Source organism: Dasypus novemcinctus, chromosome 2 (genome assembly GCF_030445035.2).
Source record: "Dasypus novemcinctus isolate mDasNov1 chromosome 2, mDasNov1.1.hap2, whole genome shotgun sequence".
NCBI classification, from domain to species: Eukaryota; Metazoa; Chordata; class Mammalia; order Cingulata; family Dasypodidae; genus Dasypus; species Dasypus novemcinctus.
This window is the reverse complement of record NC_080674.1, coordinates 8,962,186-8,987,585: the sequence shown is the minus strand read 5'-3', so window position 1 is coordinate 8,987,585 and position 25,400 is coordinate 8,962,186. Positions and strand designations below refer to the sequence as shown.

Genomic DNA, 25,400 nt, shown 5'->3' with positions numbered 1-25,400 from the left:
CTTGATTTGAATGACAATATGTTTGTATGGACTGGTTACATAAAACATATAAAGATTTTACTGTGGAAGAGGAAACATAGACCACCAATAAGAGTCTATTTTGGGAATGAATTTAATAATGTGTGAGACAAGGGAGAGATCTGACTCTCTCTGTAGTGGAGCTCCCCAACTGGGAATTGACATAGAACCAAGAGGAAGTATTCTTCCAAATTAAAAATTATTTGGAAAGACATTTATTGATTATTTACAGAATGGGACTGGTAATCAGCCTTGCTCATTATTATCACAGTATAACATCATTTGAATGAGTATCAAACTGGACTCACTTAGCAAGTACAGTGGTGTTTAAGACATGAGTAGGCTTAGGAGCATGCTAGAATCAGACCCACAAACACATACGCAAGACTGAACAGATGTTTCCTTTATCAATACTTGATCCCATTTAGCACCTCCCTCAACCTATATGATAAGATCTAAACCCCAACTATATAGTTCAGGAAACTATATGCTCAAGTACCTGTTGGCCTTTTCATCATAGATCCTTTCCATTTTTCTGCTTTTATTCCATGTATCAAATTTAATAAACTGGTTGCACTTACTCCGTATGTCTAGGGTATTGTCACATCCCTGCTTTTAATTAATTCATTCATTTTTAGTGAGGTACATTCATTGCAATTGATTAATACATTTTGGAGCATTGCCACTAAGTGTGGATTAAAGTTTACATGGTAGTTTACACTTTTTCCCACACAATTCTGTAGGTTATGACAAGATATACATTGGCCTGCATCTGTTGTTGCAGTATCATACAGGACAATTCCCAAGTTCTGAAAATGTCCCCATATTACACCTGTTTTTTTCCTTCCTTGCTCTCAGAGCCTCTAGTGACCACTTCCTCCACATCGATGACATAATTTCTTCCATTGCTAGGATAACAAAAGGTCTACAGTAGAATACCAGTAAGTCTACTTTAGTCGATAGTTCATTCCCCAATCCTGAGGATTCTGGGATGGTGATGACCACTCCACCTCTAATTGAGAGGGGGCTACAATCCCATGGGTAGATGGATAGGGCTTTTTCTTGCTTGCAGTTGTAGGCTCTCTTGGTTCCTTGGTATGATTGTTGTCCAACATCATCTCCTTGTTAATTGTCCTGGGTGAGACCAATGAACTGGAAAGTAAGTGTTGCCATTCTGTTGAGATTCAGGGCTCGGCTGGCACATGGAAAGCCCAGAGATTTAAGTCTTCTAGACATACACCTGCCAAGTCTAGTACTAATTATAGGTTCATATAGAAGGACAGAAGAACCATGTGTAGGGAAAACACAACTGAGTCCAGCTCTGTTACGCTAGGGAGCATAAATTCCAAAGTAGTGCCCACTGTCAAGGCACCAAACTCCTGAGCTCTCTGCCCTGGCTATAGTGTCTGGATGTCTTCAGAGCCCTCAGGAGCCCTTCTCTTTGGAGAAGTATCTACTTGGCAGTCAGTGAGATCCTGCTGAGACATGCATAAGCATAACCTCTGGAATTACTTCCCAGCTCACTTTGAAGTTTCTTAGCCATATAAACTCATATGTCTTTATCTTTCCCCCTTTTTGGTCAAAATCTTTTTTCAGTTCTATTGCTAGTTGGTGCTTGGTAGTAATCCCTCAGTGCCAGAGAGGCTCATCCCTAGGAGTCATGTCCCACACTGGGGGGAAGGTCATGTATTTATATGCTGTGTTCAGAGAGAGGCCATATTTGAGCAAAAAGGAGGCTTCCAGGAGGCAATTGTTAGGCACCCTATTATACTAGGCTAAGTTTCAATTTCCTGACTGGTTCATACACACAGTCATCAATATCAAGGGTCATTCAAAGGACCATTCTCCTTCACTAGTCATTGCCTCTGTACTCGGGGGCTTCTTGCTGATCCATTAGAGAATGTGGCAGAGCTCCCCAGATATTTCTTAGGCTGTTGTGTGAATCTCCACCCACCGTGATGATGCCCCATGAATATCTGAACACATTCATGTGCCTTATATGTATGCCCAGATGAGCTTCCTCCCATGTATCTCCCATCATTGACACCCCTCTGGCAGGGACTTTTTAAAAAATATTTTCCATTTGATTTTTCAAAGGATAGCACATAAATGGAAGCATCTGGGATTTTAAAGTTAAAATAAAAAGCAAACCCCACTGCCGGATAAATGGGTGGAAAAGATAATGCTCTCAACTGAGGAGAGGCTCCCTTCTCTGGAAGTCTTTTCCTTCCAGAACTTAAAAGGCATGACGTAGAGCTCCTTAAATTCCCTCTGCTGCCTCTGGTGTGGCTGAATGAATTAATCCATTCTGGAGGGATTACAGGTGACAGCACTTGCTATTTTCCTTGTTTCTAGACTGCTGTGTTTATGCTTCCACACAGGAGTAACCAGGAAGCACTCCTGCATGCACGCCATCCCTCTGGGATGTCGAGGCAGCTGGGACCTGGAGCTCTCCGGAGAATTCTTTCAGGGCACCACTGCTGAGGGCACTGTCGTGGTGGGGCTCTCTGACCGGCTCCCCCCCCTCTCCCCTTGGCTCCCCAGGAACAGCATTGCCGCCTCGGCCGTGTGCGTCTTCAACCTGAGCGCCATCTCGCAGGCCTTCAACGGACCCTTCAAGTACCAGGAGAACTCGCGCTCCGCCTGGCTGCCCTATCCTAACCCCAACCCCAACTTCCAGGTAATTTTGGGGGCCAGGGGACACTGGTCCAGACTTACCCCCTCCACACAGCCCGTCCAATAAAGAACGGGAAACCTTGTGTAGGCAATACTGGGAAAACTGAAGTCCCCAGGCCATGACCAGCACAACTGAGAGGTACCCCAGTCCTGGACTCAGAGTCCCACACTCAGTGCTGCTGATGTAAATAGACCTGGCCTTTTGTCAGCTGGGGCGCCGGATAGCTAAGGGGGCCTTTTGTCAGTGCTGACGCCTGCAGCTGGACTGCAAAAGGCCAGCTTTCTGCAATGGGTTAGGAATCCAAGCTCCAATTAGTTCTAATGATGGTGGATTCTGTGTTCCCAGAATCTGATCCCTAATGAATGAGGCTGTAATGAATGGGGCCCAGGGTACAAAGTGTCGGAGACACACAAATGGAATTAGAGTTCTATTTGCCCCATGTGGGCATGATTTCCTGCTAGGGTGAATGGGGGGCTATACGGGCAGCTGGGGGAAAGAAGAAAAGATGGAGGTCGTTCGTCTATAAATCACAAAATTACAGGATGTTCCAGCTCTCACGGGCATCTACTCCCTCCTAACAATTTTCAGAACAACCTGACACCCAAAGAATTCAGTGATTTGCTCCTGTTGGCTCGACCAGCTATTCAATTCATTCACTGGGCAGGCTTCCCTCAAGGGCTTCCTTTCTCCAAGATCTTTCATATAATTATCATCAGGGTGATTGAAAGGTTTTGCACCGCCAGGTAGTGGACACTGTTAGGTGCTCCATGTACATCATCTCTTCTGCTGGCCACTGGGCAACAGATAAAGCCTCCCCACTTCCAGAAGAACACTGAGCCTCAGGCCAGATATGTGGGCACAGCCACACAGCCTGTAAGAGGCTGAGCTGCGACTCCAACCCAGGACTTGTATGAAGTCCCCAACTCTGCCCACTAATAACCACTATCCCTCAGAGTCCAGAATGCTGGGTAGGCTGTGTCCCATTTCCTTCTCACCGCAGCATCGTTAGCTGGAGACGGAGTGATAAGATGGATCCTTATTATCGTTGCTTTGCCACTAAGAAAATTCGGTCCTGGCAATTCATATTCTGGGCCAGGCAAGCTAACAGCTTAGTGGAAAAGAAACACAAAGTACTGACTGTGTTGAATGACATATACAGTTTATAAAATTATTGGCTGAGTACTGATCCTCTTTGCCTCTTGGTTGAGTCTCTGTACCTAAATTCCACCCTTGGGGGTGAAATATAACCACTTATGGAGATCCTTTGTAAATCCTAAAGGTTAGATAGATCTTTCCCTTTAAGTAAGCCCATTGCAAAATCCTGGAGGATTTAACTTAAAAATTACTGTCCTGTTTGTTACATTTATTGTCTACTTTTAACTTGTTTTTATTGAAAAATTTTTCACAGTGAATGGAATTAGCACAGGTAACTTTATGGTCCCTGCCAGCTCAGGCAGCAGGTGATTTTGGCCCCTCCATCTGGTAAAGCAGTGGGACACAGCAAATCCCCTCATGTACTAAGGCCATGAGTGTCTGGCTTTAGAAGGCCAGTGTCACCCTGACTTATTCGAGTTTGTGCCATGAGGCAGGATCTTGCAGGATAGTGAGCAAGGAGCACAGGCTTTTGGCATGCTTTTTAGGTAGGAAGCTTGCTTATCTGGGCTTGCCTACTTTGGGTAGATTTGAAGACTTGCAGAAAATTGCAGTTATAGATTATGGTGGATCTTTATATCAATTCCAGATAAAAATACTTACCACGTCTTTCCTTTGGTTTCACTGTATCCGATAGGCACCGTGGATTAGATGTGCTGCTCACATACATTCACGAGGTCAAGCTGACTGCCAGAGAGTGGGGATAGGTTTTGAGCTAAGGATTCCTCCATCAGACATGCATAAAGTGTATGATGTTTGCAGTGACCATCACTGAGACGTGGCTAGAATTTTTTTTTTCCTATTCTTGTTTGTCTGACACCTGGCATTTTATGCAGCACATGTACACTAGAAGTTTCTAATTCAGTAGAGGAGCAGAGAAAGGACTTAGGTACAGGGAGGAGTGTGAGGTAGGAAGGAAATCTTATATTTTTCAAGAAATAATATGGAACTCTCCTTAAAAACAAAAGCAAAACAACAACAAACTATTCCTTAGGCTTATCAGCCTCAACCTAGCATTCCCCGTAGGGGGTGCTATGAAGGGGCAGCCAGTTACCCTTTGCCACCCACAAAGTCATCCAAACCCTGAGCCCCACTAGGAAATGCATCAGACACTGAAATAAAATATTACCCTTTCCCCAGCAGCACAGATGTGGTATGTCAGGATCTGGAATATTCTGTGCATTGAACTGATAGAGCCAAAATGGAAACACAAGTCCTCCAGAATGGTCAAGCAAATGGAAGGTCTTGATTGGAAGCTCAGAGATTTGGCCATGTTCGTCAGGGCCCTTTGATCTACAATGCAAGTTTGTGGGAATCCTGGAGGGAACCAGGAAGTGAGGGGCTAAAGGGATCCCTTAAGGTCTGTGACTCTCAGCCTGAGGCGAGGTAACTGTGGACCTTTTTTTTTGAGGAGGTGCCAGGGATTGAATCCGAGACCTTGTACATGGGAGGCAGGCTACACCCACTCCCGTTTTTATGATTCTTATTGCTTTTGTCTGCAGTGTCAGGGAATCGATCATACAGAGCCCAATATAGACCCTGCAGGAGCTCAGTGTGGAAGGCTGGGCTAGAAGATTTCGAGCCAGTTAAAAAGCTTGGCAGGATACGTATAATCCAATAAAGCATTAAATTAACACACTAGAAATTGAAATAGCTTTCAAAATATTTGAAAAAGAATCCTTGGGTGTGATACTCATAATAGGCTGGCAAAGGCAACCAAGAAGTTTCAGAGTCTACTTCAAACTAGTTCTTAAAACAGAGAAAGGCGATTTAAATGAGGTGTGTGGCCCAAGAGTGGACAAGGAATGGGAAGAACTCTGGCTAGGCAGTTCCGGCCCCCAGAGGCCTCCCAATTCTTCAAGAGCAATAAGAGGGTCTCATTTTTATGTTACATCTCCTTGGTTTTTCCAACACCATATATGCGAAACAAGACCCATGGGCACACTTCACCCAGCAGGCAGAGAGCTAACTGGCAGTGGTTTCAGGAGGAATAAACCAACCACTCTCAAAACTAGAACTCACCTGTTTAGGCTTCAGACTGAGCCCAGTAGAGCTTGCGTTCATTTTTAAAAACATTGGTGGCATACGATGGCCCTGTCCTCCAAGTGTTAGTATTCAGTATGAAAATCATGAGAAATATCCTAGCCACACCCCATAGTAACTGCTTATATATGCCTTCATTGATCTGCCTTCATTTGTTTACTCATTCCCTGGCTTGGAAACCTGCTGTCCTACTTCATTTGCCATTTACCACTTGTCCAAAGGCTTCTCTGTGCCAGGCACATAAAGTTTTCCATTAATTAGCAATCGCTTTCCCCTGAGTATCCCAGATGGTCTCACAATAGCCCTGGCAAGTAAATTGTTTTATAGGTAAAGGTGCAGGCTGGCAGGTGAGGCCTCACCTGAACGCTGGAGCTGGATTTGAATCCAGATCATGGGTTCCAGGGCAGAGATCCGCCTGACCTCACACCACCCTCCATCTGGGACATGGGATGCCATTGCAGTGGTGTGACATTAAGCAGTGAACTCGACCTGTAAAATCCATTTCATGCCAAGATTCTGTTATTCTACAATAGTCGTCTGATTTTGTGGCATGTAGGGCATTTTATCAAATGCTGCAAAAATATCATCTCCTTTAAAAACGCAATTTCCATCCTTACACTTTGCACCTCTAACATGCTATAAGGCCCGGTATTAGAGTGGCATGCTATGAATGGCACTTTCAGGTGGTCTGGGCATGGAAATTCATTTCTATCAAACCCACTTACATGAAGTTCTGCTGAGCATCAGTCATTATTTGTACCAGGACTTAAAGTTTATGGAAAGAGATGAAGCAGGTTGATGGAGACTTTCTGAGTCTGTCCTCTGGTGCAGGAGAGCTTTGCTTCCTTCCCAACCCCTCTTTCTACCTCCTGCTACAGGACACCAGCCAGCCTCTCAACACAGCTCTGAATTTCATTCTCAGCAATTTTCAGGCCTTAATTTTTTTCTGCATATTCCAGATTCATCTTCTTCCTAAAAATATCATGGTCCTTCCTCCTTCCTCTCTCTCTCCCTTTCCCCCTCCCTTTCCCCCTCCCTCTCTCCCTTTCCCCCTCCCTTCCTTCCTTCTTGCAAACTTGCCATGTGATTTCTCAGATTCCCAAACCCTAGACAAGTTTTTCTATTTCTTCTAACTTGGATTGTGTGTTAAAAGCAATAAGGCCAGTATAGTTTTTATAATAGTCCGTGAGAAGAATAACAAACTAATATGACATGCTTTGCAGATTAGAATGGCCTAATTATATCTCCAGGGAGTCTCTGTATTGCCAATGGGCCCATGGCTCCAATCGGCAATGGAGTAAATCCATTTGCTGCTCCTGATGGCTACATTTTCAGTTTGGATTCCTGATTCTTGAGACAGGTACAATAGTTTGCCCTTAGATAAATAGCTCCCAGGTGACACAGCAGGTGCTGAGCAGTGTTTTTCTGTATGTGCCCTTCAAATTAAAGTCAACAGTTCCTTTTACTCTCTATTTTCTCACTTAGGTCATTTATGATCATTTCTCTTTATAAGACAGTGGAGAGGCTTGCCAAATGAGACGAGTTCAAATCTAAGACGGACAGGACTGTGAGCCCGAGGACTCTGGGTTCATGCAGAAGCACATGGTCATGCCTCCTTCAGTCCTGGCCGTGGCTTGTTCTGTTTCAGCAGGGTTGATGGGGATCAGCTGGGGGCCCAGGGTGGTTGGCTGCGGTCAGACCTGCGCTTTCCTTGCAGTGCGGCACCGTGGACCAGGGCCTGTACGTGAACCTGACGCAGAGGAACCTGCAGGATGCCCAGAAATTCATCCTGATGCACGAGGTGGTGCAGCCCGTGACCCCAGTGCCTGCCTTCATGGAGGACAACAGCCGCTTCTCCCACGTGGCCGTGGACGTGGTGCAGGGCAGGGACGTGCTTGTCCACATCATCTATTTGGCCACAGGTAGGAGCTTTCCCCTCCTCCAAGGACTTCCCCATCATCTTCAGGTTTCAGGTTTTGAATTCTAAACATGCACTTGCAGTTTAAGCTCTGGGCCTTTCTTCACAACCAGCAACCCCCACAGTGCTCCCTCGTCCTTTTCATCTTCGGGGCGCAGTTTTAGAAATCATAATTTCACTCTGTGTTCATTCTACATTAGTCATAATTTTAATTAGAAGGAAAGCACCTCGTTTCTTGACTACTGCTACTTATCTATTCTTAAAGTAAGTCCTTGAGCAAGACCATTTTAATTTGGATAACTGGACGCAATGGAATGCTTCGGGGAAGCCATGGTCAGGTGAAATATTCTACCGGGATGGTCGTAGTGATTTCTGGTTGGTTCAAAATCAGCAATCACAGCAGAATATTCCTATTGTAGGATGGTCCATGGAAACCTTGCTAGGACTATTTCCTTGGGCATAAATAACAGAGTTTCTGTTTCTAAAAATGTCAACAACATCATCTAGAAGTTTGATTGTCAGCGTCTGATTTAGTGACCTCAAGGTGTGGCTGCTTGTCCTCGGGTGCATTCTAATGCGTGGACTCTCCTGTGAGCTGAGATGAAGGGATTAGTGGGTACACTAGAATGAGGGGGTCAGGTTGGGCCCAGCAGCAGCAGGGACCCCAGGTTGTCTGATGGGTTGTGTCCAGCTCCGTAGATCAGCATGTGATGATCATATATTACATGCCATTTGGCAGATGTATCTCACAGAGTCTCATGTTGTTCCATTTCCTGGTTTTATCTTTTTGTTTTTTAAAGATTTATTTTTATTTATTTCTCTCCCCTTCCCTGCCCCAGTTGTCTGTTCGTGTTCATTCTCTGCGTGTTCTTTTGTCCGATTCTGTTGTTGTAAGCAGCAACTGACATGTTGTGTCATCTTGTTGTGTCAGCTCTCCGTGTGTGTGGCGCCTGAGCAGGCTGAACTTTCTTTCGCACTGGGCAGCTCTCCTTACCGGGTGTACTCCTTGCGCTTGTGGCTTCCCTGCACAGGGACACCCCTGTGTGGCAGGGCACTCCTTGTGCACATCAGCACTGCGTGTGGGTCAGCTTCACAAGAGTCAGGAGGCCCGGGGTTTGAACCTTGGACCTCCCATGTGGTAGATGGATGCCCTATCTATTGGGTCAAGTCCGCTTCCCTGGTTTTATCCTTTGTTTTAATTTCCTATTTACAAATTAAAATGTGGCACGTATCATCAGGCTGCTGTCTACTCAAATAGACGTTGGGATTATCAGCAAAGATGGCGTACAAATCTAGAAATCTGCAGTTTCAGTTCCTCACTCTGCAGTCGTTTGTTCAGCTCCAGGGGAGGAGCAGTTTGCTGCAGCTGAAGGCACCGCCCAGGAGGAGACAACTGTGATGCACCAGGTCCTAGAGTTAGAGCCCTGCTTCCAGCAGCGTGCAATGGCTCGGGGCAGGCACGCATACAGTTCCAGTGGCCGCTGAGCACATAGATGGTATTTGAGTTTGTTCAGACTAGCTGGACAATTCTAACTTCCGCACCACGATAAATTAAGAGTTTCATGTCTCAAGTCTTAACTTCTGGAACTTTTCACTGAACGATTACAACACTTCAATGCATTTTGGAGATATCATCTTTGGCAAGTTTTAAGTCAGAATAAAATTGAGTTTAAAAGGATATCGTTTTTGACTTTGGCCCAGTGGTTAGGGTGTCCGTCTACCACATGGGAGGTCCGCGGTTCAAACCCTGGGCCTCCTTGACCCGTGTGGAGCTGGCCCATGCGCAGTGCTGATGCGCGCAAGGAGTGCCCTGCCACACAGGGGTGTCCCCCGCGTAGCGGAGCCCCACGTGCAAGGAGTGCACCCGTAAGGAGAGCCGCCCAGCACGAGAGAAAGTGCAGCCTGCCCAGGAATGGCGCCGCCCACACTTCCCATGCCGCTGACGACAACAGAAGCAGACAAAGAAACAAGACGCAGCAAATAGACACAGAGAACAGACAACCGGGGGAGGGGGGGGAATTAAATAAATAAAAATAAATCTTTAAAAAAAAAAAAAAGATATCATTTTTTAAGTATCCAGCATACACCCTGCTTCTTTCTTTCCGAGGAATTAAAATGTAAGACTGGAATATTAGAAAGAATATACAAAAGGGTCAGTCTGTTTTAGCCAGACCTGCAAGGAATGGAAGGACTTTTGACAAGTAGGAGTATCAACAATTACCTATTTTGATTTCTGGAATTCAAAAGGCTGCATCTGTGCAGCCTCTGATGTATACCTTGACCCTGTAGAGTTACATCAAGGCAAACCGGGTATGTTCACCTGCATGGGTGTTAAAGTAATGTTGCGCAAGTGTGCCTGCAGTCCTTAGAGTCTGCTTGCATCTGATCTATTTTTTGTGCAAAAAAATTAATAAACACTCAACTGGCAGCCTATGTAGCTGGTAAATGTAAAGCTGGAGCCCTTCCTGAATATCCAGTAGTGTCAGTTTGATATTTGGGGGGTGGTCTTTAGAAAAAGGAACCCAAGTTTGATGATACATTTATTTTCTCTCTCTTTGATTATAAATACAAATTGGAGAAAACCTGGCAATGACATAAGCGTTTAGCATTTTCAGGAGTAGCTAAAAATGAAAATGAAATAGACCCCTGTTGATTGTGCAGTTGAACTGCACCTTGCAGCTCGGGTGGTAACCCCTGCCTCTCACCACCCAACCGACCAAACAGTCTCTTCTCCACACCGCAACTCTTTTCTTGCCACCCCTCCCCTTTCTCTCCTACTGGAAATCCAGGGGGCTAGACATCATTATTTGGGCCAAGCCCATGTTTATACGTTTGCATCTTATTTCTTTGACGCTCTTTTCCCTTAGAGCAAGAGGCAAAATGGCCGATAGTAGCTGCTTTAGGATATGGATGACTAGAAGTCTCTAAGCTACTGACATATCCAAATAACTGTTCTGTTCCACGAGACAAAGACTAAATTAGATTTGCGTTGGCCATTCGACTCTTCTGGCATCTTTTTCTAACCTGGTTTTGAAGACTCTGTTCTTCTCTTCTCCCTCCTCCCCATCAACTGCTTTTTCTGCCTCAGCTCCGGCCTCTGCTTACTACTTCCACGTCACCTCCCTGAAGCCGCCGTTCCAGCTCATGGCCTCTACCATCTCTTCCGTTTTGAGATACATCAGTTTTATTTTTACTTTACCTCAATTTCAGTGTGTCTAATGTGTTGTATATCTTTATTCCACACAATTCTTCTTACTCAATGTCCTACCCCTCTTGCTCAGGCACCACATCCTCTAGATTTGCACCCACTCCTGATACCCATTTGTTTTGTTTTTCCATCTCTATGTATTTCCTGAATCCAAACCTTTATGATTTCTGGTGCATTGTTTATACCAGTACTTGCTAAACTTGAGCATGGAAAGATTCATCAGCAGAGAAATCGACATTCCTTACCCTAACTGATTGAGTACAGAGAACTTGCATATTTGCATCTCTAACAGGCTCCCACATGAACTTTTTTTTTAATTAAGATTTATTTATTTACTTCTCTCTCCTCTGCCCATGCCACCCCCCCACCCCAGGTTGTCTGTTCTCTGTGTCTATTTGCTGCATCATATTCTTTGTCCGCTTCTGTTGTTGTCAGCAGCACGGGAATCTGTATTTCTTTTTGTTGCATCATCTTGTGTCAGCTCTCCGTGTGTGCGGCACCATTCCTGGGCAGGCTGCACTTTCTTTCGCGCTGGGCGGCTCTCCTTATGGGGCGCACTCTTTGTGTGTGGGGCTCCCCCATGCGGGGGACACCCCTGCGTGGCACGGCACTCCTTGCACACATCAGCACTGCGCATGGGCCAGCTCCACATGGGTCAAGGAGGCCCGGGGTTTGAACCGCTGACCTCCCATGTGGTAGACGGATGCCCTAACCACTGGGCCAAGTCCGCCGCCCCTCCCACATGAACTTGATGCTGTGGGTTCCTGGATCATCTTTGAGTACCACCATTCCAGATGAACTAATGACTTTCCTGACCCAGACTCTGTGTGCATGTGTACTTGGCCTCTCTCTGTGGTTGAGCACCAGCATCAAAAGACTGTTTCCTCCTTTTTTGTGATTTGACAGAACAGCTGATATCTGATCTTAGCCTAACAGACACGTGTACTATTCATTTCAGGAGTTGCTGGTATGATTTACTTGTTGAGTATTTTAAGCATCACTGTGTAAGACTGCAATTCCACTCCTAGGTATATGCCCACAAGAAGCAAAAACACAACTTGTACACAAATGCTCATAGCGGCTTTATTCACCATTACCAAGATGTATAAACAATACCCATCTCTATCAACTGATGAAAGGCTAAACAAAATGTGGTATATCCTACAATGGAATATTACTTGGCAATGAAATGGAATGAAGTACTAATATGTGCTACATACAATATGGGCGAACCTTGAAACCATTACACTAAATGAAAGAAGCCAGACACGAAAAGCTATATATTATATGAATCCATTTACATAAAATGTCCAGAATAGCCAAATCCATGGGACTGAAAGTAGATTAGTGTTTGCTTACGGTTTGGGGTAAAGGATGTTTGGGAGAAAATGAGGACTGGCTGCTAAAGGGAATGGAGATTTCTCTTTTTGGGCGATGCAAATATTCTAAACTTAGACTGTGGGGATGGGTGCACAACTCAGAATATCCTAAAATTAATGGGTGAATCTTTTGGTATGTTAATTACATCTTAATAAAGATGTCAAAAAACTACCCCTCCTTTTGACTTTCGATAGCATGTTTTATTGAACATGTGTTTAGTCAAGGGATTTTTCCTAAGCATTTATATAAAAGCCTTTGCCAGAAGCTAAAGAAACAAACAGGAGGAAAACAGCTTCACACATTTCTAATTTTTTTTTTTCATTTTGAAATTGTTAAACCCGCATAGAAAATTCCGAGCAGATAACAGATGACCCCAAAGGGGCGTTTGTTCACACAGACCTTCCTCCTTTCAGCTGATCAGATTGATGAGTGTTTGCCCCAAGGCTAGCAGCTTGCCCTGTCGCACTCCCAAGACCCCTACCTGGACAACATAGTAGTCAGAAATCTCAGAAAACGGACCCTCAACAAGAGAGCCTGAGCCTTTCCTGCACCCCTGCTCTGGCACTGCACCTCTGCCCCCCACGCACCCACCCCTCCTTGACTTGAGGCTGCAGACAAGTAGACCAGAATTCATCATCCAAGGAACAAAAATAAACTCACCACAAAGTTACTCTGCTCTACAGGGAAGAAACAACAAACGAGCACAGCAATAAAGTAAGTACCCAAAGCCGAGATATGAAAGAAACAAAATGAGCTGAAAGGCAGAGTTTGCAGAGTCGAGGGAAGAAGTGGAAGGTCAAAATGGCTCCCTCTTCGCTTGCAAAAAAGTAATAATTAAATTAGAAATGTCCTGGAAATGAAAACAAAAATTAGTAGCAGAATAAAGATTTGCAATAATTGCAGTAACAAACATAGAAATAAAAAAAAAGAGAATACTGGCGATTCTCTCGTGAAGGGCTGACAAGGACAAAGCACCCTTAGAATGATTGATGTCTCTGAATCAGAGAACCCAGGATATGGAGCTGAAAAATTGCTCCCAAAATCAGTATTGAAGGAAATTTCCCTTGAATGAAGGAAGAATTGATTTTGCAAACTTCAAAGCACACCATATTTTAGAAATATTGATTCAGAATAATTGAACACTAGATATAGCTAGGTTACATTTTTAAATTCCATAGATAAGGCAAAAAATATTTAGGCATACAGAAGGAAATTATCTACATGTGGAAAGAAAATCAGGTGGTCCCAGAATGTTCTCAGTTGCGTAAGACTTTAAAAGCTGGACTGAAAAAAATCAGTCAATTAAATGATCAAGAATATACTAAGCCATAAATAAAGGAAGTGGACAGATGCACCCCAAACATAAAATCTCAAGCAATAGCATATCCAGGAGCTCATTCTCCAAACACAAACAAGACTAATTATTTAGTGACTAAATTTAGCTAAACAAATAACAGAAAAGTGTTGGGAAAGAGAAGAAAAAATGAAAAAGGAAAAAGAGACAACAATACCAAGCAGTAGAATATTCAATACCAGAATTCAAAACACTGTTTATAAACAGTGGAGGGGAATTAAACTTGGCTCAATAATTTTCTTCTAGGCTAAGCATTCCTTCAAACGTAAAGGTACATGCAGAATTTAGGGTATGGCACCTGTGATTTTTACTTTAAAAACAGAAAACTTAATTTCTAGCCAAAGAATAATTAAATCAGAAGGAAACCTCTGGAAAGAAGAAGTCATGGACAAAGGATGGGTGCTGAGCTGAGAATCCATTTACATACTGGAAGAAGAACCCTTGAGGTGGTAGAACAAGAAGCAGGTGAGGGCTCTGAGGTTGGATGAAGTGCAGTGAGTTCAGAAAGGAGGCCTGTGGATTTGACATGTCTTGAGCACCTCCTCAGATTCTCTTGGGCTTGCCTTTTTCTGGACCTCAGCCATTTGCTCTGCCTTAGCTACCTTTATTGGTGATAGATTTCTGAGGTTCCACTAAGTGACACTGGTCAGCTGGTGGCCAGAGTCTCTGGCTCCTCCTCTCCTCCAGTGTGGCCTTGGAGGACACCCCACACTGCTGGGCATTGGATCTGGCTTCCTGAGCAGCCAGGCTGGAGGATGTAGACCTGTAGTCCAGGGCGTTAGTGCACATCAGGCAAGTTTCAACTATTGAGAGACTGGATGTGGGAAGGAATGAGATTTGCCTTCCCCTGCTCCCTCCAATGGACTATTCCAGGCAAGTTCAGCTGGGCTCTGTGGCTCATTCTAAAGAAGTAGCCAGCCAGTTAACACCTTGCCCACCATTGCTCCCCACCCTTCCTTGTTTCATTTCCCTTTTCCCTCAGACACATGACCCTGGGATTGCACCCCAGCAATGCATTGGCATTTAGTCCTTTCCTCAGGCTCTGTGTTTTGAGCAATTTCAGTAAGGGAGCCCACATGACTAGAATTTACACAACCTATAGAGTTGTACTGCTATACATGTTGTCAGGGAGGGGTGGCCCATGCCTTGTATCCATTTTTAGAAACTCAGATTTCAATCTAAACATAATTTTTTAAAAACCTAAAGTTTTGCAAAAATAGGAAGCAACATAAAATGATTTATGTTTTCAAAGATAACTTAGTTCTTGGAGGAACAAGAATTTAATCAGAGTCATTTTGGACATAGTTTCTTTCTATACTACCAGTATCAATTTGCTGCAGATTTCATAATAATAAGCAGATATTGTTCGTGCCACTGTCTCATAATTATGTAATGGAGACCAGCCTGAAGTCAGGGCTATTTCACTTATCAGCATTACCCTGCTGAGGTGGTGAGCACGGCAGGATTGGCTAGGAGATAGGGATGGTGGCATGAACTCGAGCTTCCCATCTCAGCTGGGGTGATACTGCTCCCAGGGAGGCAAAAATTAGTTCATAGGTGGCAAAATCATCTTACTCTGAAATATGAATACATGTGTAGTGGATTAACAAATATACATTTTATCAGTGATATTAAAATTTCATGGGGAGTGTGATGGGGAAAATGAGTGGAAAGGTTCACAGAGGAGGAATATGGAGGGTTGACAATAAACAAAGGTTGAGGAACACTGCTTTTGGGTATTTCCAGGAAGAGAAATTAACAGAGTCAACCTGTGTTTGAGAGACATATAAGGGGTGAGTGAATGAGCAAAATCAAAACTGACTCTGGATATATTGGTTTAGGCACCTGGATCCTAGCAGATAACCTTGACTAAGATGGGGGAAACTGGAGTTGTGGCTTCAGAGATATGTGGGGAGAATTCAGTGATAACCACAATAGACCAACTCCCTGACTTCAATAAGCTTATGTTTCAGAAGGAGATATAAACAACCAAATTAACAATTATATTAAATGTTAGTTGTGGTGAGAAAGTAAAGCAGGAAGAACAAACAGGAGCTGAGGAGGGTTTCATTGACTTTAGAGATCTTGGGAAAGATGAGGTGTCCATTAATTTGGAGGTTATGGTATTTTCCTTGGAATGGGCAGGGGAAGCCCATCTGGGCAAATGGAGGAGAGGGTAGGACATCAGGGAATGGAGACCTGCCTGGCTGGCTCTCTCCTGGAGTTGGACTTGAAGCCGAGCAGAATGGAGGAGGGTGCAGGTCAGTGAGGGGTCTTTACCTGATAAGCATCCCCAGAGGATTTTGCACCTGACCAGGAAACACACATTGAATGTTTCTGGTTTCTGCCCTTCCATTTTCCTCTGCCTTCTCCTCCCACTCCATCGCGCCTCCCAGTGAAAGTTGATTCTCTCAAGCTGCTCAGCTTCTCACATCTCCCTGGGCCTCTGACGAGAGCTTTTTCCATTCTACTATGGCCCTGGTCCTCTGAAATGTAGATTTAGAGCCTGGATCTAGAGGTCCAGGGAAAGGAAGACCTTGACTTGAGCAACCAAGTCAGTCTGCAAACTAGAGCACCACTGAGGGGGGTGTGAGTTAGGAAGTGGGGTGGGGTGGTGGGGGAGTCAGAAGAGAAAATCCAAACCCCAGAGAGCCAAGAAAAGCATTAGGGGACTGTCCGAGGGCAACAAATGAGATCCATCATATTTAACGGTTGCCAAGATGAGCAAGGTAAAGACTGGAATCCACTTTTTAATTTCTGTGGCTTTTTGGAAGATGCTACCTTGACTATTTTTGAGTACAGATTAGACCCCATGACTCTGGCTTTTTTTATGGCTTACAAAAACAGATGGGAATGGTCTCATGGAGAAAAAAGAATGGCAGAGTGAGAAAGCAGGATTACTGAACCAGTGACAGGTCTGAGGGCTGTGAGGGGTTGGGTTCAGTGTAATCAGAAGAGAAAGGAGATGCTGTGGGGGCAGATGGGGGCCCTTGAAACCCCACCTGCTGTCTCCTACTGAGCAGAAAAAATGATCAATGCCTCCATCCTGCCCCCTGTCTCTTCTCTTCTGTTTTTAATAGAGAGCATGGCATTTTTGGTAGTTTCTGATACTTATAATTATTAAAATTAAGAAAGGAGCATTACTTCATCAATGAGCTTGTAGAAAAAATTTCAATATTCTGTATAAGTCCAGACCTTTTCTTTGAGACTTTGGTGACTGGCATCTAGTTCAGCAAATGCTGACATCCCCTTTCTGGCTTTCTTATCTTCCAGTGTATTGTTTCTTCTAGCACTTAGTATTCTAGTCATTCAGCTCCCTTTTTCAAGAGATTAAGAATAGTTGCTGTGTGAGTTTCATACCTTAACATTCCTTTTGGCACATGCTGATTTAATATTTAAAATTGAGGTAGTTAGCAACCAAATAAATCTCATCTGCAGATAAGCAGTTGTGACATATGGCCTTCTGTGGCCTTTTCCATTACCTCATTCTCAGTTTTAAAATCTTAATGTGGTGCTTGGGTGGGTATGTAAATCAATATCCATATAATATCCAAGAAACACTTATGTGATTATTTAGAGTGGTATGTACCCCAGAAAAAAACATGTCCTTCAATTTAATCAATTCTTATAGATGTGAACCCATCGTAGATAGGACTTTCTGTTGAAGTTACTTAAGATGTGGCCCACCTCAGTCAGGATGGGTCTTAATCCTATTACTGCAATCTTTTATAAGTGGAATGAAATTCAAACAGACAGACAGAAAGCTAAGGAAAGTTAAGAAGGTGAAAGCCAGTGGAACCTGGAAGAGAATGTAAAGACCAGGGAAGACTGCCATGTGCCTTGCCATGTGACAGAGGCACTAAGGGCCATGGCTCACCAGCAGCCAGTCCCAGAACACCACAGTCTTTGGGGAGAAAACATTGTCTTGATGATGCCTTGGTTTGGACATTTTCCCAGTTTCAAAACCATGAGATAATAAATTCCCATTGTTTAACCCAACACATTTCATGGTATTTGCTTGAGCAGACTAGGAGGGGAGAGGTCATTTAGGGTTGCCTGCCAGAGACTCAGCCCACCTCTCCGGGAGGTGCTAAGTCTCTGAAGAGCACACGAGTGGGTAGGAAGAGTGAAGTTCAGCCTCTCTGTTCTCTCAGGAACCAGCCTCATGTGTGCAAAACTGTCGACCTTCACTGTGGTTGTAAACAAAGTGAATGAATTAGTTGTCAGAGAGGGAAAGGCAAGGAGCCTATTTCAGAAAATGCATAATGAAAGACAACATAAATGCGATTCCCCCCAGAAAAAAGTCCTCCACACAGTCAGGTGATGGTGTCAGGAAGAAAACTCACCCACTCGAGAACCTAGAGCAAGTGGAAATGCAGTCAGGTGTCAGTGTTTCCCACAGATTCAACTTAAAGCCCACTGTAAATTAGAAGAATGTTTTAAAATGAATGGCTCAGTCCCCCTGCATTTCTTGTTCTCTGGCTTCATTATCTGGAATCCTTACCCCAAACTCAATTCTGCAGAGTAGCCGGGTTCCAAAGAGTTACATCGGCAGCTCTGTAACTGCCCTGCCCCCTTGGTTTCCAAATGGCTGTATTTGCTCAAACAGGCCTACACCAATGTGCCAGCTTCCCACCATGGCTGCTCTGTTCTTCCAAGACTTTGTGTGAACCATTTTGTTGCTGTTGGAACAGTTGAGTTCCATTGGTCCCACCCAGTTGGGAAACCAGTTCCTTCTTACAGGCCTTGGGGGAGCATTCTGGAGCATTTCAATGAGGAGCTTTAGGTTGTAAGGAGGAGACCCTTGGGCTATATAATGTAAGGGTTCATCTTTCTGCTGCCCTCACCAGTAGTCAGCCATCTCTGCATTTCTTACTTCACCTTCCTGGGAGAGAACTGGACCTGTCCATCTTGTTACCATTATCTTAGATGGACAGAACAATCTGGTCCAGGCCATGTTAAAAGCTGCAGCTCAGGGGCCATCTGATACCATTTACTGCTTATTGAGAATGGGGTCACAAATGACCAAACAGAGGACCTGGTCCTTCCAGCTCAGGACACGGAACCTCAGAAGGGGACCCTGGGCTTCCCACAGAGTTCAGCAAGGTGTCACCTGGGAGATTCAGGAGAGTGGTTTTTTTGTTTTGTTTTGTTTTTTTAATTCCATGTAACATATTATCGTAACTTTGCACCTAAAAGCAGCATACAACTCAGGAGACCTGAATCTCTGGACTGTCTATGTGACAGCCAGGCCCTGAGCCTCAGCAGACTTGCAACTCCTACCCTCTGGTTTATTGGACTTACCCCAGCCAGCTAACAGGGAGGTGAAGAAGGTCAACCACCACACCAGGGAGCCAAGAGTGCCACAATTGCAAGCAAGAGAACTGCATCCATCATGCATGTAGAATCTAAGCCCCCTCTCGATATAGAGGTGGAGTGGACATAACCATCCCAGGGTCCACAGGATGGAGGAATAGAGTATGGATTAGAGTGGACTTACTGATATTCTACTATGGAATATTGTGACTAGTAATAGAAGAAACTGTAGCATTGATGTGGAGAAAGTAGCCTTGGTAGTTGCTGAGGGTAAGGAGAGGGAAGAAGAGTTATGATGTGAGGGCATTTTCAGGACTTGAAGTTGTCCTGGGTGGTACTGCAGGGACAGATGCTGGACATTGTATGCCCTGCCATGGCCCACTGGGTGGACTGGGGGAGAGTGTAAAGTACAATGTAAACCACTATCCATGTGGTGCAGCAGTGCTCCAAAATGTATTCACCAAATGCAATGAATGTGCCACGATGATGAAAGAGGTTGATGTGGGAGGAGTTGGGTGATGGGCTGGGGGGTATATGGGAACCTCTTGTATTTTTGAATGTAACATTTAAAAAAATAAAGAAAATAAAAGCAGCACACATTTATTATGTTATATATAATATATATTTTATATATATATATATTCTATATTATGGTCCTAGTTTCTGAGGTTACAAATCTGGGCACAGCCTAGCTGGGCTCTCAGCTCAGGGTCTCGTCCTGTGGCAGTCAAGGTGTCAGAGAGGATGTGGCCCATTTAAAAGTGGGGAATCTGCCTCCAAATGCATCCTGGCTGCTGGCAGAATTCATTTCCTTGTGGCTGTAGGGCTAGGTACCCCAGCTTTTTGCTGGAGTGGCAGAGGCCACCCTCGTCCCTGAGACTACCTGTTGTTCCTTCCCACATGGCCTTCTCCTGCAAAACCATTACTTCATCCATCCTGCCAGGACCACTTTCCTCAGCGAGGGCAAAGCCTTCTTTTAAGGGCTTTTACCTAATTGGGTCAGATCCACCCAGGGGCTCTTAATTACATCTGCAGAATCCCTTCACTGTTTCCATCTCATCTAACCTAATCATGGGACTGACACACTGTCAGATTCCTGTCTTCATTCAAGAGGAAGAAGGCATACAGTGCCAGGAGGCCAGGAGAGCCTCTGAGAATTCTGCCTGCCCCAGGACATCGCTAGGATTATTCCCATCCCCATTCCCACACATGCAACCTCCCTGCCCAAAATCTCTAAATGCGACTTACAATTTTGAAGGTTTAATATGAACTCTAGAGTGTCTCTCCTTGGAGCAGGCGGCCACCATGACAATGATTAGGGCTGATCATATAACTTGATCGGGTGTGAGTTGCCCAGGGGAGAGCATTGATTCTTTGCTCTACCTCTGGTTTTCCTAACCTGGCTGAAGTGCTTGTGGCAAAGTGAAGTTATTTTCCATTTGCTCCAGTGCTCCATATGAAAATGCCTGTCCTGCTGGAAAAATAATCCTTAATGTGCAAGAGGAGAGCAAAGGGAAAATGACATATATTATGGTATTTAATAGGTAGTCCTCCTACCAGCCGAAAACAAATGAACAAGCAGATAAAATCCCTGCCCGTCAAGATTAAACATGAAAGGGCGGTCATGAGGCTGATTGCACCTCTCCTGCCATCTCTGCTCTCTCTCCTTCTGTGTCCAGTGACTGGGATGCTTCTTTTTTTCCTAACCGGAGGGATCACCGCCTGGTGGGGAAATGCCTTTGAATGGGGTGATAAGACGGCTGCCGCTCAACCTAGGGCACTGCCTGCCTGCCCCCGAGGTATTCCAGGCCCACCCTCCTAAGAGACTGCTGCTGTGACCCCAGGAGCACAGGGCATCTGGCTGGGGTCTTGTAGTTCCTTCAGGAAAGCAGGGAACAGAATTTAGAATCCCCCCATACCTCCACGCCGCAAGTGGGCAGCAGAGTAAGGCGTGGACGTGCCGCCAGGTGACCACCGAGCTGCTAAATGAGGGCAAAAATCCACTGAGTGTCTTCAAATCTGCATGATTCTGATACAAGTGGTTGTTATCAAAGTCAATGTTTGTTCTAAGAAAATGCGGATTCCACTCAGACCCCCAGAGTACTGGCCCCTCTCGCCCCTTGAAAGGATGTTTTCTTCAGAGCAAACGTCTACTTCTGGGATGAATTAGTATAGCATGTAAGACATGGTAGCAGGCACTTTTCAAAGGAGTGAGGTTGCTTGGGCTCTTTGTTTCTTGGCACAAAGTATAGCCACGTCTAACCATAGCAACTAAATTACTTGGATTGATATGTCTTGATTTTGAAGGGCCGCCTTTTGCATTCTTTGTCTAGGCACATCCTGTTGTCCTAGTTAACCAGCATATCTGGCCTCTGGCCTGGTGATGATGACCAACTATTACTTAGCTGACTTGGGCCTTGACCTTCATGTAATTTAATTTTAAAGCGGTCAGCAGTGCGCTCAGGAGGATGAGGAAGGTATCTGTGCAATCTCCAATGATGATAAAATAATATCAGTGCTGACATTCAATAAAATAATATCAGTCTGTGCCCCAAGTTGGTACACAACAAAATGACTGGAAGAAAAACCACCCATCACTCCTTTTCAGATACGCCTTTGCAGAGGAGGTAGGCACTGAGGGATCCTCGAAAGACAGAAAGGAGGAGATTGGAAACAAAGACCTGAGAGTAAAAACATGTGAGGTGTAGGGAGTGATGTGCAGCTATGTTACTGTGGTTCCCATCTGGAAATATTAGAGGAAACAGGCTTTCCCTAAATCCTCAAGACAAATCCATACTCAGCACATTTCTTTCCTCCAGAACATCTGCAGTAAACTCTCATTTGGGTAAACAGCTTGGTAATAGTGATAAAATGCCCAAACCTAAAAGCAAATCTTTTCCTGGATATAAGCAAAATCTGTTTGCCACTTGCAGAGATGTCAACATCAGAATATCTTTTTATTTGATTGTTTCAGAAAAATTAACAGCATAACCCCACCGTTAGTAAAAGCCTGTCCAATTATTGGTTGGGTTTTGACATTTTCTTTTCCTTCCCTTTCTGAAAGATGACTATGGCCAAAACTGTTTCTTATATGTGGTATTTTATGGTCTTTAATCAGAATTTCTCTGGCTAAAGCTATTGCTCAGGCTTGTGTTAAGGAACCACGCAATTCCCAGTGTTGATAATGGAACGAGGTAAAGCCCTGATGGGGTAGAGCTGGTATTCCTTGGGGCAAATGCTGCCCATATGTGGCCCTATCTGACTCACCCTTCAGATGAGTAAATCCAGAGAAGCGAGAGCCTGCCCTTTGCTAAGGAGAACTTGTAGGAGGAATCATGGAAGCCCGGACCTAACCAACCCCTATTCTGGGATACCTGAAATTACAATTCCGTGGACTGTTACTCTTAGAGACCAAAGACAAAACAATGTGCACTAGAAAAGTTATTTCCCTTGTTCTCTCTCTCTGCCCCCCTCCTTCCTTGTCTCGCTCTTCTTTCTTCTCCCTCCCTCTTGCATTGTCTGATCTTAGTAAATGCTGAATGAATGGGTAGATGGAAAGCAGGGAGTCATCTCCCTGTCCATCGACCCCCCCCCCAAACTTTCAACCATCACTGGCCCCAGAGTCATTATTTTAACCAAACTTGAATCTCAAAATCTCAAGCTTTAGGTCTGAGTTTGCCATTTAAGACCACTTGATGCAAATTAGTTAACTTTCTGACCACATGAGTCATTATCAACACTGTATTTCTGAAGTCAACAAAAGCTTAACTGTATTTGAAATTTAATTTTAAACGATTTTGAGATTTTAAACAATGTTCATAAGGGCAATCCTTGTTACTGATTTTTAGTTTAATTTCTGTGCCCCAGTTGCATATAATGGAACTGATCAAATATGTAATATCTTTTATTTGAGGAAATAAAATTGTGTTAGGAGGAGGTAGCAGCATGTGCTCAAGAAAGAAGTTTTCTTTCTTTAATTAGAAAATATGTGGTAAGCATGCTACCATGTGAGGCTAAATATTGAGAACCACTGTCTGGAATTAGTAGGAGTCCTTTAAGATGATACTGGATTAGGAAGCCCAGTAGAAGTTGTTTTTCACAGCTCCAGGAGAGTTCGGAGCATTTTGTGGGTCACAAATTTCAACATGTATGCTAATGATTTAAAACATTCTGTAATTGTTTGGATACCCAAATATCTTTAAGGAATTTTGAAAGAATAAAAAAATTCACTCTTAGTATTGAAAATGGTCTGAAGATGAATTAGCAGGACTAGGAGCTTCATTTACTTCTATGCTGGTATAAACATTAAGTCAATTTTCAACCTTGCATTATCCTTAGCAAAATAACAGTAGTTTAAAGAGAAAAGTAGTGTCAACTACAGAAGTCCTGGCTTGTCCTTGGTAAATTGGTTCTTTAAAAGGCAGTGTTCACAATGATCTGCTGCTCTTTAAGTTAAATTGTAAAATGTCTGCTTTCAATTAGAAATGTTAGCAGCTCCGGAAGGTTGGCATTTTTAACCTCTGGGCAGCATTACTTTCTCTCTGCATGGCTTGGGTGGGAGCCAGTTGTCTTGGGCTTTACTGAATGGCTGACCTGTCTGGATTTACCTGGTGGCTTGTCTTCAGGACCCTCCAGCCTTCCCAGCTGGGGTCCTTGAACCCGCCTCTCAGGAGTCCTCAGATCCCAGGCAGTCCTGACCTTGAGCACAAGCGTGCCAGAAGCACAAAGGCCCAGAGCAGTGCCAGCTCCTCTTTGCCCGGCCCAGCTCTGCCCTTTAGTAACTGGACCCTCAGCATCTTCTTTCATGACCGACGATCAAAACTGCAGTGTCTGAGTTTTGTCCCATGCCCTCTGATTGTCCCTTTCCCAGGAATCAGAGGGCCATCTCTGATCCAGTGGTTTGTCCCCACTCCACCTGTTCTCCAGGCACCCACTTCTGGCCTCCCTGGACATCTGTCTCCTACTGTCCAGTTGGACTGCTGTGTTAGCAGGGTCCTCCAGATGGACAGAGTTGAGGTTTATCATGAGTAATTTGCTTATGCAACCATTGGGGATTGGCAGGCCCTAACTCTGTAGGGCAGAGGCTGTAAACCCGAAACTCTGATAAAAGTTATAATAAAGTCTGATAAGTCGGTGCCCCTACGAGAAGTTGGCTGGCTGAAGTGGAGGCAGAAGTTCTCTCTGACTTTGGAAATCCTCTGTTCTGGCTTTAAGACCTCCAACTGACTGCATGAGGAGACTCCCCTGATGGCTGAGAGCAATTCTTTTGTTGATTATAGATGCAGTGAACCATAGATGAAGTAAACTGACTAGAGCTGCAAATCCGTCCACAAAATACCCTCACAGTAATAATCAGGTGCTTCCTTGACCAAACTCTTGGGCCCTAGAACCTAACCAAGTGGACACTTGAAATTAACCATCATAGGCCCCTCACCCTGACCTTCCAGGCTTAAGGATAGATAACTGGTCTTGGATCTGTGCTGCCCCTCAGCCACTGAAACCCTAATTGGGGAAAAATGATGAATTTTGTCAAGACCCACAGTGTGACTTCTGCTTGGTGCAAGATCTGGACTGGGAGCCACCAAGATCACATACCAAACTGCATCCATGGAAAGATTGCAGAGGCCACATGGAAGAGCCAGTACTGAGCCTACAAGCTGAGGGACCTGGCACTGGCCTCACTCCGCTGAGAGCATTTGAGGTGGAATCACTCAGCTTTTTACCCCAGTACTGTGTCACAGTGTAAGTCTTTCCCTCCTCATGAGCAATTAAGAGCATGTGTTGTGTCTGCAGCTCAGCTGCCAGTGGGGATTTTCGGTCCTCAATACTGGGTTCCTGAGATCAGACTCCCAGTCCTGACTCTGGAAGCCCACAGTCCACCCCAAAATTGTTGCTAATTAAAGAAGCTCACCAGAACCTTGTCTATACTCAGGATGACTATTTTTCTTACTGTCAGACAAATGCAGACTCAGCTCCTTTATCAGAAGCTTTTACAAAGGAAAAGGCAGAGTAGTTATTGCGTGAGTTCAGAAGACATGATGGAAGCTTCGCTGGTCACAGGCCATGCCTATGGCTTCCCCTCACCCTCACCCTTTTTCTTTTACTGTTTCTCTTCCTCTTAGGAGGAAGACAAGAGAATTCCAACCCCTTTCCCAATCAGAACTGCTTCTGTCACCCCATATCCAGGAAGGGGGAGGAATGTCCAGCACGGTCAGGGTGCCCCCCAGAGAATGACCAGTCATTTCCCAAGTGGAGACTGGGGACATAAAAGTGTGTACACCTTATTATATTTTATATGCATGTCCTTTCTTTAGTTTTTAACAAAATAGAAGTA

The 25,400-nt window shown here is 44.5% G+C and overlaps 1 protein-coding gene across 2 annotated transcripts in view; it reads left to right on the top strand.

Annotated features, from left to right (window-relative positions):
* The window catches only part of SEMA5A (semaphorin 5A), a 539,903-nt gene that overhangs the window by 361,977 nt on the left and 152,526 nt on the right, over window positions 1–25,400 (top strand). For both annotated transcript variants that reach the window (XM_058306809.2, XM_058306819.1), the window contains 2 exons: window positions 2,563–2,698; window positions 7,608–7,812. In XM_058306809.2, coding sequence (XP_058162792.1) covers window positions 2,563–2,698; window positions 7,608–7,812 — 341 coding nt within the window. The remainder of the gene's footprint in view (window positions 1–2,562; window positions 2,699–7,607; window positions 7,813–25,400) is intronic.